At 65.3% G+C, this 11,002-nt stretch overlaps 2 protein-coding genes across 2 annotated transcripts in view; both read left to right on the top strand.

Annotated features, from left to right (window-relative positions):
- LOC113482256 (WAP, Kazal, immunoglobulin, Kunitz and NTR domain-containing protein 1-like) overlaps positions 1–2,805 on the top strand; it is a 12,003-nt gene extending 9,198 nt beyond the window's left edge. The window contains exon 3 of the mRNA XM_026852740.1: positions 2,794–2,805. The gene's annotated coding sequence lies outside the window, so the exon portion shown is untranslated. The remainder of the gene's footprint in view (positions 1–2,793) is intronic.
- The window catches only part of SPEG (striated muscle enriched protein kinase), a gene marked incomplete at its 5' end in the record, with an annotated part of 29,927 nt that continues 18,934 nt past the window's right edge, over positions 10–11,002 (top strand). Inside the window, 8 exons of the mRNA XM_026852472.1 lie at positions 10–349; positions 3,700–3,739; positions 5,028–5,041; positions 5,473–5,562; positions 5,828–6,209; positions 7,335–8,866; positions 9,877–10,020; positions 10,763–10,945. Coding sequence (XP_026708273.1) covers positions 10–349; positions 3,700–3,739; positions 5,028–5,041; positions 5,473–5,562; positions 5,828–6,209; positions 7,335–8,866; positions 9,877–10,020; positions 10,763–10,945 — 2,725 coding nt within the window. The remainder of the gene's footprint in view (positions 350–3,699; positions 3,740–5,027; positions 5,042–5,472; positions 5,563–5,827; positions 6,210–7,334; positions 8,867–9,876; positions 10,021–10,762; positions 10,946–11,002) is intronic.

Genomic DNA, 11,002 nt, shown 5'->3' with positions numbered 1-11,002 from the left:
CATCTTGCCTCTCCTGTCCCCCGCCGCTGTCACTGTGTGCCAGGGCTGTCGGGGAGGCGGAGGCGGAGGCAGGCGGGGGAAGGATGGAGGGAGGAGCACTCCAGTGATGCTTCATGCTCACAGCTCCAGCCCTCCCGGGAGCCCAACCTGGCGAGCCCCTTCCTCTCCCTCCGCCGTTCCCGGCTGCCGCCGGTGGAGGATGCTCGGAGCATCGCTGGCCCCCGCGGCGTGCTGACAGCGGGGACCCCGCCGAAGCGGGCTGGCGTCCTGCCGGGCCTGAGCCGGTGTGACAGGGCCAGCAGGGCTCTGCAGAAGCATGAAGAAGATCTGGGTGAAGAAGCGTTTCCAGGTAAGGGCTCCGGGCTGCCGCGCCGGAGGGTGCCGGGAGGAGGGGGCAGTGCCGGGAGCAGGAGCGCATCGGGATGAGGATGAGGATGAAGTTTAGGATGAGGATGGTGATGGGGATAGGGATGGGGATGGGGATGGGGGGGGCCCTCTGGCCCTGCCGCTGCCGCCCGGGGCTCCCCAGGGCTTTGCCCATCACCGGCTCCAGCCCCTCTTGCAGAACCACCAGCTGCCTGCCTGTCCTCGCCAGCCCGGGCAGGAGGGGCAGAGGGCAGGTGCTCAGCACCGCTTGTGCCAGCAGCCAGGCTGGGACCCCTGCTGAGGGCTTCCCCCCACGCCACCCTCTCCCCTCTCTGCCCTCCGGAGCTGGGGCAGCAAATGGAGTCTGCTTCATGGCTCCCCCCAGCCCCGCTGCCGGTGGTCACGGAGCTGGAGACGAGGCTTTGCATGCGTCATCCCCTCCGCGTCAGGAGCATGCCTGGCACAGGCAAAGGCTCCTCCACGGGCCCCGCCGCACGCTCCGCCGCCGAGCGAGGAACAAGGACGTCACTTGGCCTCGGCGGGGGGTGGAGGATGGGGGGCATCTTTCCAGGAAGCCCCCCACCCTCGCCTCCCCTGGGGTGCACAAGTCGACCCCGCTGCTCCACCCAGCGCAGGCACGTAGCCTGCCCGCTGTCACCCTGCCTGGTGGACCAGCAGGGGCTGGGGAGGGGCTGTCACCCGCAGCCCCTTGCCAGGGGTGCAGGATGCCCTGGGAGACACAGGTCACCAGGGATACCAGGAGCCAGGCGTGGTGGGGGGTCCCCCCGGGGCCGGGTGGATGGCACTGCCTGGCTGTCCCAGCTGCCCTTGGGGACAGCAGGCCCAGGGGCTTGCCTGCATTGTGGGGCAGGGTCCTGCACTGCTGGCTGAGCACGGGGTGTATCAGGACACCCACAGTGTCCGTCCCTCTGAACTGGGCAAGCCACCCACCGCCTCCTCACCTCACTCCATCCCTGCACCCTTGTCTGCCTGTCTCACAGCAGTGGCACCAGTGCCATGTGGCTCCACATGCCAGGTGGTAGCAGGCTTCAAGGTCTTGCTCCAGGGTCCCAGGGTCCCCTTCTTCCTCCTGACTCCCCTTGGCCCCATGGCCATGGTTAGGTATGCCTTGTGCCAGGCCAGGGTGGGATCCCAGACTGGGCAGGGTGAATCTGTGCCTGGCACAGGGGAAGGAGGCAGCGGCAGGCCTCACCCAGGTGCCCTATGGGGCAGGGCTGAAGCTGGATGCTGATCCCAGCCAGCCCTTCTCCCACCCCAGTCTGGGTGGGCACAGAGTGGGCTCCTGGGGCTCCCCCACCCCTTTTCCCAGGCTGCAAATGAAATCCAGTCAGGGAGCACACCGCCGATTATTCAGCTGGCCCCTTTGCCCAGACCCCAACCCCACAGCAAGCCCTGAGCTGCTCCTGCCCCCTTTACACCTCCTGATTTGGGGGTGACCCTGCATCACCCAGTGCTTGCTCCCTGGCAAGCTGCAGGTGGGTGCTGTGCCCAAGGGGGTCCAGGCTGCAGGGTGCCCTGCCTGTTGCAGGCAGAGGGGAGGGGGCTCAGCCACCCCGTAGCTCTGGGTGATGGAGCCCATCCCAGGCCCGCTGGGTGCAGTCATCGTATTTGATGGGGAGCTGATGGCGCCAGTCCCTGGGGAAGCCGCAGGAGCACCCGATAATGGCACTCAATTGCATTTTCATTTTTTAATGGGGGAATTATCCGCCGATGGTGCAGTTAATCACTCATCTATCTTTTGCTGGCCTGGAAGACGGGCTGCCAGCCAGAACCAGCATAGTCAGCCGAGGAGGGGAGGTGAAGCCTGGCTCAGCCTGAATACAAATGTGTCTCGTGCAGTTGCTGCCCTCCAGCCAGCATCGCATGCAGGCAGGGGGCTGGTGGGAGCCCCCAAGTGCTGCCTACGAGCAGAGGCTGCCGCTGCAGTGGCAGCAGCTTTGGGACATGAAAAATGAGCCTCCTGCCCTTCCAAAGGCAACTAACTGCTGGCCATGCTTGGCTGGGTCTCCCCGGGGCTGGCTGGCTGTGACCCTGTTTGGGAGCTTGTGGGGTGGCAGGAGGGGCTGGCAGAGCAAAGGGCTTCAAGAAAGCGGGATGCATGGACCTAGGCTCCACACTGAGGAGACAGGACATGGGGCGCCAATGTCCTGGGGAGACACTCAGCACCCAGACTGTCTGGAAAGGATGCTCAGCCCTGGCAGCCCCAACCCTGTCTGTCTGCATGCCACATCCCCACTCCTGCCTGCCCTGGACATCACCCCATCCCTCTTTTCCTGGGAAATGGCATTGGTACATGCCGGGCCTGGCAGCCAGGTCACCCTCATCTGGTCCCTCCCTTGGCAAGCAGGTGCCCGGCTCTGGGCTGTGGCGCAGAGGGCAGCCAAGCTGGCAGGGAGCTCCTGGCAGCTCTGCCCCATGCTTAAGTCCTGCCTGCCTGCCCAGACAGCGCAGGCGAGTGCAGCCCCCATGCCTCCAGCCCCACACAGATGGGCCAGTCCCATGACGCTTGTGCCAGGCAGCCTCTCTTGCAGCTGGCACAGTCTCACTGTGGGGGATGCTGTCCCCACGCTGGGCCAGTGCCCGTGGCGGTGTCTGGGCCAGCACCTGGAAGATGCTTTGCTGGCCCAGTCCCCATGTTGGCATGGGGGCAGTGGCTTCAAAGGGTCTGCAGAGCATTTGGGCAACCACCTGGGCAAAGACCTTGCTCCAGGCAGTGCTGACTGCAGGCAGCGGTGCTGGGGCAGCTGTGCTGCCCAGGGCCATTGCTCCCCGGGCATGGGCTGTGGCACAGGGCTGGGGTGCACAGTGTCACCCCCCTGCACGGGCAGTGGCGCAGGGCTGGGGTGTGCAGTGCCATTACCAAGGGGAGAGTGTGTGTGTGTGTGTGTGTGCGTGCGTGCACAGGTGTGTGTGTGTGCGTGCATAGCTGGGCATGTGCTACACGTGTCCACCTACACCCATCCGTGTCTGCATGCATGGGGGTGTGTGCCTGGGGGTGTGTGCCTGTGGGTACCCTGTGGGTGTGTGCCTGTGGGTACCCCGTGGGTGTGCAGCCAGGGATGTGTGTGTGCATGTATATGTGTGTGTGTGTGTGTGTGTGTGTGAGAGAGAGAGAGAGCGAGCAGTGCTGGGTGTGCCCTGCCAGCGGGAGGGAGGGTATGAGTGGCACCACGCATGTTGTGCCAGTGTGTGTGTGAGTGACTGTGGGTGTGAGCAGGGCTGCATGTGCCATGATGGGGTGTGTGCGTGCGTGTGTGAGCAGGCACATGGCACCGTGCCATGGGTAACGCTCTCTTCTCTTTTCCTTTGCAGAAGACCGGCCACTCACGGCGCTTCGGGCGCTTCACGCATGGTGCGTTGAGTTACCAGGACCTGGCTTCCCTTGCTGCCCTGACTGCACCGGGATGGGGTCCATCCCCACCACTGTGCTGCGGGGGCAGCGAGCAGAGGCTGGGCAGGGCTGGGCTGCATCTTGCCAGCCCTAAAACAGGGTCCCGGTCAGCTGGGGGCTCCCAGTGTCCCCCGTGAGGCTGGGCTGCTCCTGTCCCTGCAGCTCCAGTTCCTCAGGGGCTGACAGGCTGTCATGGCTGCGCTGGGGAGCGTGGTGCAGTGGCAGTGCATGGGGCAGCTGGCTGCAGAGGGGTGGTTTGGGGTGAGAGGGAGCAGCTTGGCCCCCCACCACGCCATGGCAGTGTGGTGGAGGGTGTGGTGGTGGGGCGGAGGACACAGCCCTTGCAGCAGGGGTCTGTTGTGGCAGTTTGCGCGAGTTTGCACAGCAGCAGGGAGGAAAGTCTGACCCTCCCTGGCTGCACGGCGATGGCTTTCCTGGTATGGGACGTTAGGGTGATGCTGATCTGGACTGGTCACATCCTGCCCGTGGGGAGGCTCTCACTGGCGCCCTGCCCTCAGCACCTCTGATTTATCAACCGGGGCTGTGATGTGGGGCATGGCTGAATCATGCAGCACTTGCCACCAGTGGGGTAGGGGATGCACGTGTATGTGCCAGAGGGAGGGTGCTTGCAGCTGGGTGCTGCTGGGGGTGCTGGGGCATGGGGTGGGGTCCTCGGTGGTACCCCACAGAGCAGAAGGATGTGCAGGTGCTGCAGCAGTGAGGCCAGCCTGTGGGGCAGCTGCAACAGCTCTGGGGACAGGAGGTGGCTGTCCTGCTGGGCAGGCTGTGGCCGTTAGCACAGGGAGGGGATGGTGCCGTGCACTGCACAGGTGGGACGGTCTGTGTGCAGCACGGGAGATGTGCAGTGAACATGGGTGCAGAGTGGAGATGTGGTGGGGAAGTCTGGGGGTGCCAGACCTGTTCCCACACCCTGTGGGCACCTCGCCTCTGACATGGGGTGGGGTAGGGCATGGGGTGCTTGTTGTGAGCTCCTGAGATGGGCAAATGCCCAGTCCTGGCCCATTCCTGGACCTGAAGCCCAGCACAGGGTGCCAGGCTCTCTGAGCTGGCATGGCCCACTGCAGTGCTGCCCCAGCAGGTCCCTGCCCTATGGCAGCACGGGGAGATGCTGGGGACAAGGTCCCTGCCTGCTGGCCCCCGCGTCTCCGCAGGCCGGGCCGATAACCGGGTGTTGATGTCTCTCTCTCTCTTGCTGCCCCTATGGAAGCGAAGTTTTCCGCTCCTGCAGGAAACAAAGCTACGGTAGGAAGACCCCTGCCTGATGCCAGCTCTGCCCCCAGAGTGGGCCCTGTACCCCAGCCTGCCTCCCTGCCCCATCGCTGCTGCTGTCCCCCTGCCCTGCCTCCCTGTCCCCACGTTGCTCCCACCAGCTGCATTCCTACCGCTGGCACTGTCTCCCTTCCTTCCATCATCTAACGCTGCTCCTGACCACTTTGCCTGCCCTCCCCTGCCTGCCCTTGTCCTGGTGGACTTTCCCACTACCAGTCCTGCCTTTCCCTTCTGGCCGCTTGTCCCTGCAGGTCACAGTCATGACCCCTGCCCTGGCACTGCCTCCTCTAGGAGCTGCCCAGGCACTGCTCTCCTGTCCCTGGAGCCGGTGGGTCTGCAAAGGGAAGCACCAGCCTGGCCTGTTGTCCCTGTGTCCCCTCACTCCCTGCTCTCTCCTCCCCCAGACTCGGAGACAGGCGAGGATGAGCCCAGTGACCCCCAGGTGACGCAGCGCAGCGAGCTCCAGGATGAGACGGCCTTCAGCACCCCCACGGGTGAGCAGGGGGACATCTCGCTGGCACCAAGCCCTGGCACTGGCTGCTGGGCATGGCCCTGAAAAGGGCTCTGCTTTGGGGGTGTTTGCCATGGCAGGAGGGAGCTGTGATCCACCCATACAAAGGGGGGAGGGCTTGGGGCAGCAGGGTGCTGCTTGGGACACCCTGGGACACCCCTGGACACCCTGGGACTCAGCCCTCTCTGAGCAGGGTGTTGGGTTCATCCCCATGAGCACCTGGTGTCGGCTCACCCCTCTGCTTCCAGGTGGGTCCGACACCCTTGTGGATGTCTCCATGAACACGACACCGACCTCGGTGCTGGCCCTGTCGCAGGCGGAGGAGCGCTCCAGCTGGTCGGGCAGCCAGCAGACCGTGGTGGAGAAGGAGACGGATGCCAGCCTCCCTGCACGGGGACCCTACCTCCGCCCTGCTGCCTGGCAGCAGCCGCAGGGAACCCCAAGGCAAGCAAACGCGCCGGCCCCGCGCAGCGCCGAGGTCCGGCACCTGGGCGTGGAGCCGCTGGTGCGGGCATCACGGGCTAATCTGGTGGGCACAAGCTGGGGGTCGGAGGATAGCCTTTCAGTGGCCAGCGACCCGTACGGCAGCGCCTTCAGCCTGTACCGAGGACGGGCGCTCTCGCTCCACGTGTAAGTAGCCAGGGGAAGCGTGTGGAGGGGACATCGCGCTGGGGCCATCTCCTTCCAACCCCCACAGCCATCTCCTCCCCTCTGCCCTTCTTTGCCTTCACCATGCCCAGATGAGGATCGGGGGCTCTGAGCAGTAGGCAGCCTGTTCCTGGTGATGAGGTGGGAGCAACCCGGGCCAGGAGGGCACAGGCCCTTGCGTGAAGTGGGGGATGTGGAGTGGCCTTTCTGCTGTGGCCAGGTTGGGGCTGGGGGTAACCCCTGTGCTGCTGCACGAGCTGCAGCATCCCACCTGCTGGCTGTGCTGTGGGTGTCCCCCCATCCTGCCCGGCTGCAGAGCCTCTGCGCAGCCCAGGGCGTGGGGACCTGGGGGTGTGTGGCAGTCTGGGGCACCCACTGGCAAGGCTCTGCCACCCACAGTCTCCACCACACAGGGGTGGCATCAGGGGCCAGGGACATGCTGCCTTCCCAGGACTGGTTGATGTGCTCAGAGTCCCTGTCCCTCCCCACTGCCTTTGGTCCCCATCCCCGCAGGCCTGCTCCTTCGACCTTCATCTTGCCCCTTTTTTTGTTTGAGGCTGCTTGTTCCACCAGAACCTCATCTCCACCTTATGATTTCTGCACCGCAATCGCCGAGCCCCGCCAGGGGCACTGGGGTGGGGGGTAGAACCTGCAGCAGCATGTGTGCAGGGAGGGCTTGTAGCCTCAGGGACCCTCTCTGCCTTGCAGAAGAACTGACCTGTGCCATGCTGCCCCAGCACACCAGGACACCCCGGCAAACCGAGGCACCCCACAGACCCCAGTCCTGTCTGCATGGTGGCTCTGGGGAGGGGACTCGCTGGGTATCCCAGCATCACTCCACTGTCTCACATGAGTAGCCCTGGGCAAGGGGACACCACTGTGTCACAGGAGCCTGGGACTCTCATCCAACCCAGCCAGCTCCCAGTGGTCCATGGGTGGCCGGATTCACTCACCAGGGCCCCTTCAGGCTCCCCAGTCCCAGGGCTGCCCTGGCCACCTGCCCCCATTGCCATGCCCCATTGGGCACTGTGGTGTGGGGCTGGGAGCAGGGATGCAGCCAGGCGTGAGGGTGGGCTCTGAACTGTGCTCCTCTGTCTCCCCTTGCAGCAGCATCCCCCAGGGGGGCTACCGGAGAGATGACCCCCACAGCGGACCTGTCTCTCCAAAACCTGGCACTGAGCCCCCGAGGTCCCCTGCTGCCCTGCCGCTGACTGCCAAACCACCCATTGTTCGCTCACCATCTCCTCGTGCCGGCCCGTGCCTGCCATCACCTGCTGGTGCCACGTCGCAGCCTGCCACCCGTGGCCCTGGCGTCCCCTCCTTCACGCCTGTGACCCCCCGCAAGAAGACCTCAGTGCCAGCTGAGTACCAGGACACTGTCCCCGAGGATTATGAGGAGAAGATCAAGAAGCCCAAGTCCTCGGGGTACTCACAGGGCAGCACACAAGAGTCCCGTCCCCAGACACCCATGAGTGACACCTCTGGCCGCATCTCCGTCCGGGCATCCCCCAAGCTGGTGCGCTCCAGCTCCAAGATCTTCGAGAGGCTGCAGTACTTTGAGGAGCGTCGGAGGAGCCTGGAGCAGGGGGATAGCCCCTTCCCCGCATACCCCTGCCTACCCTTGCGCAAGACGCGCTCCTTCGACCAGCCGGGCTCTGGCTCACGCCGTGCTAGTGCACTGGGCGGCTCGCGGGAGGATGTGGGGGAAGGCGGTCGCTGGGATCCGGGCAGCACAGCGGCCTGCCGGCGTCTGGCCTTCCGGCAGAAAGCTGCATCCTTCGACGAGCGGGGCAAGTTCGCTGGTCGTGTCTACGCAATCGAGCACAAGTTTGCAGAGGAGCTGAGCCGCATCAAGCGGACGGTCTCCAAGCAGCAGCTGCGGCGCTCCCAGGAGCTGTGCAAAACTGGGCTGCCCCCGACACCCTCGTCTCCAGCAGCCAGCGAGCCCACCACCCCGCGTGCTCCCTGCACCCCCTCCTCACAGGGCACTAGTGGGCGCAAGGCACTGACACCAAAGACCTTCTCACCATCAGAGAGCCCACATGTCATCCAGCACCTGGCACTTTCGAGCGTGGCGCTGGTGGGACCCAACGGGGAGCCGGAGCCGGGGGGGCAGCGCGGGAGGAAAGCCCTGGCACGGGGCAGCACAGTGGCTGGTCAGCCCACTGAGGCAGAGGATGTGGGCACCAGGAAGGGTCCACAGCAAGAAGGCACTGGGGAAGTGAAGAAGAAGGAGCAGTGGCCGTTAGCACAAGCCACCCCGCAGGGAAGGGTGGCTCTTTTGCAGGCGGGGCCCACCGAAGGCAGTCCGTGCCCAGACGGGGGCCCTGCCGGTGGAGCCCGTACCCCCGGGGCAGTGAGCGAAGCCCTGGCCACCCGGCTGGCCGTGCCCCACGGGCTGTACCGGCGGCCAGAGGTGCCCATGGAGGTGCGGTTCCTGCCCTGGGCAAAGCCGGGGATGGAGCAGGAGGCTCGCCTGGAGAGGAGCTGGGCAGGGCAGCATGGCCTGGGCAGGGAGGTGGAGAGAAGGCAGATGAAAGTGTCAGAGAAGAAAGAGAGTGGCCGGATGGCTCAAGAAGGCAGGAGCACTCGGAGCAAGGGGAAGGGGCGCCGAGCCAGGCCCACCTCTCCGGAGCTAGGTAGGGGCATTGGTGTCTGCCCTCCTGCGGGCACAGAGCTGGCCTGGCCAGCCTCTGAGTGGGACTGGGGACCCCCAGCCTGCCCCAGGAGGTGTGGGGAGCCCAGGCTGTGCCATAGAGCACAGGGGTAGGGTGGGGTGACACGGTTCTGGAAGTTGGGGATGTTGGCACCAACCAGTGCTGTAGGACAGACTAGCCTGCGTACCAGTTTGCTGGGCCTTGACATGATGATTGCTAATGTCTGTCCCTCCTGTCTGGCACAGGAAGGACGCAGGGTGCTGACCTCTGGCACCCAGCCCTGGCCTAGGCTGGTCCCCCAGGGCACAGGACACCCACTGCAGCTTCTCCTGGCTGGACTGTGCTCTGTGCTCCAGGCAGGGTGTGCAGCCCAAGCGTCCCCAGGGCATGCTGCGGTGGCTTGGCTGGGGGAGAGGTGCTCTGCCCATCCCAACACGTAGGGGTGAGACCAGACTGCACCTGGGCCAGGAGATCCTTCCAGGCTCTGCTGTGGCTGGAGCAGTGCCAGACCCACGTGCCCAAGGCTCCTGGCGCAGCCCCAGGACCTTTGCTCATGTGCTGGGGCCGTGGGAGGGGAGGGAGCAGGGAGACTGATGCTGATGTGGCAGAGCAGAGCAGCCAGCACCCTGTGTGGGGCTGGGGCAACTTGGAGCAGCGGTAGCGGTAGGCTGTACAATCCTCCTCCTTTCACACCCTGCTGTAGCCTCATCCCTTATGCTGTACAGGGGTGTACAGCATGCTGGACGCTCCCTGCCCTATGTCCTCTGCCTCGTCCCGCTGCAGGCACTGTGCCATAGTGGCCCCTGATGTGGCCCTTTCCTCTACTGCATGGCCTGGGGACCTGCTAATGTTCCAGTGAGGGTGTGGGGCACGGGGTGGCAGGGTTGGGCAGAGGACTGCGAGGCCCCTGCTTGGCCTGCATCCAGCCTGGCATGGCACAGGACCCACTCTCTCCACGCTGACAGCCATGGGGCCCATCTCTCCCTGTCCAGAGTCCTCCGACGACTCCTATGTCTCAGCGGGTGAAGACCCCCTGGAAGCCCCCATCTTTGAGATCCCCATCCAGGACATGGCAGTGGCCGTGGGGGCAGAGGTGCTGCTCAAGTGCATTGTCACAGCCAACCCCCAGCCAGAAGGTGAGCGATCGCGGGGCTGGGGGGTCAGGGGGTGCGTGTGTGGCAGAGGGGCTCTCTGCATGTCCACATCTCACCCCCTGAGCTGACCCTTGGGGCCACCTGCACTGTGCAAAGTGGGACACGCAGCCCCAATCTGGTGTTTCAGAGAGGTGACGTGCCCACCACGGGAGCACTCTTTTCACTCTGCCTCCCGCCAGGCAGGAGTGAAGACTTTGGGCACTGCCTGCCGGGGCAGGGTGCGGGCAGGGTGCAGGCAAGATGTCTGCCATTCTGTGCTGGGTTGGGCTGTTGAGAGAGCAGGAGAAGGGCCGCTGATCACTGCACGGGCATGGGGGGGTGATGCTCTGGGCTGTTGTTGGGCCAGCTCGGGTGGTTCCCCGGGGGCAGAGTCCCACTGCCTGGCTCAGGGCTGATGGGGGTCCAGGCATGCTGTAGCCAGGACATGGGCAGGGGCAGCTGAGCAGCCAGAGCCAGTACCAGCTGAGAGAGAGCTGGGAAGAAAGAAGCAAAGAGGCTTCGATTCCTTCCTCCAGCCTCCTCTGGAGGAGAGGACGATGCCAGGACTCAGAGGGGGGCCAGCCCCACTGTCTCCATCAGGCTGTGGGAGCCTGGGGCTGCTCCCCATGGCAAAGGGGGCCCCCAAGCCAGGCAGAGGAGTGCCTGGCCTCAACAGGACCCTGCACAGACCCCCGGGGGAGTTTGGTTTCTCTTTCCCACGAGTGACCCTCGCCTCTGCCGGCAGTGTCCTGGAGAAAGGACGGGGTCCCACTGCGGAGCAGCACGACGCGGCCCATCAAGGCGGAGGGCGAGCGTCATACCCTGCTGGTCAGGAGCGCCCGGGTAGCCGATGCTGGCCTCTACACTGTCACCGCGGCCAACGAGGTGGGAGCGACCTGCTGCAGTGCCATCCTCAGTGTGCGGCCCGGTGAGTGCCGGCGGCCGGCGGCGGGAGGGCGGCTGGCGGCGGGAGGGCGGCCGGCGG

This window comes from Athene cunicularia (assembly GCF_003259725.1).
Source record: "Athene cunicularia isolate RWA chromosome 7 unlocalized genomic scaffold, athCun1 chr7_part1, whole genome shotgun sequence".
Classification (NCBI taxonomy): Eukaryota; Metazoa; Chordata; class Aves; order Strigiformes; family Strigidae; genus Athene; species Athene cunicularia.
Note: the sequence above shows the minus strand (reverse complement) of the source record. Positions and strands in the feature narration are given on the sequence as shown.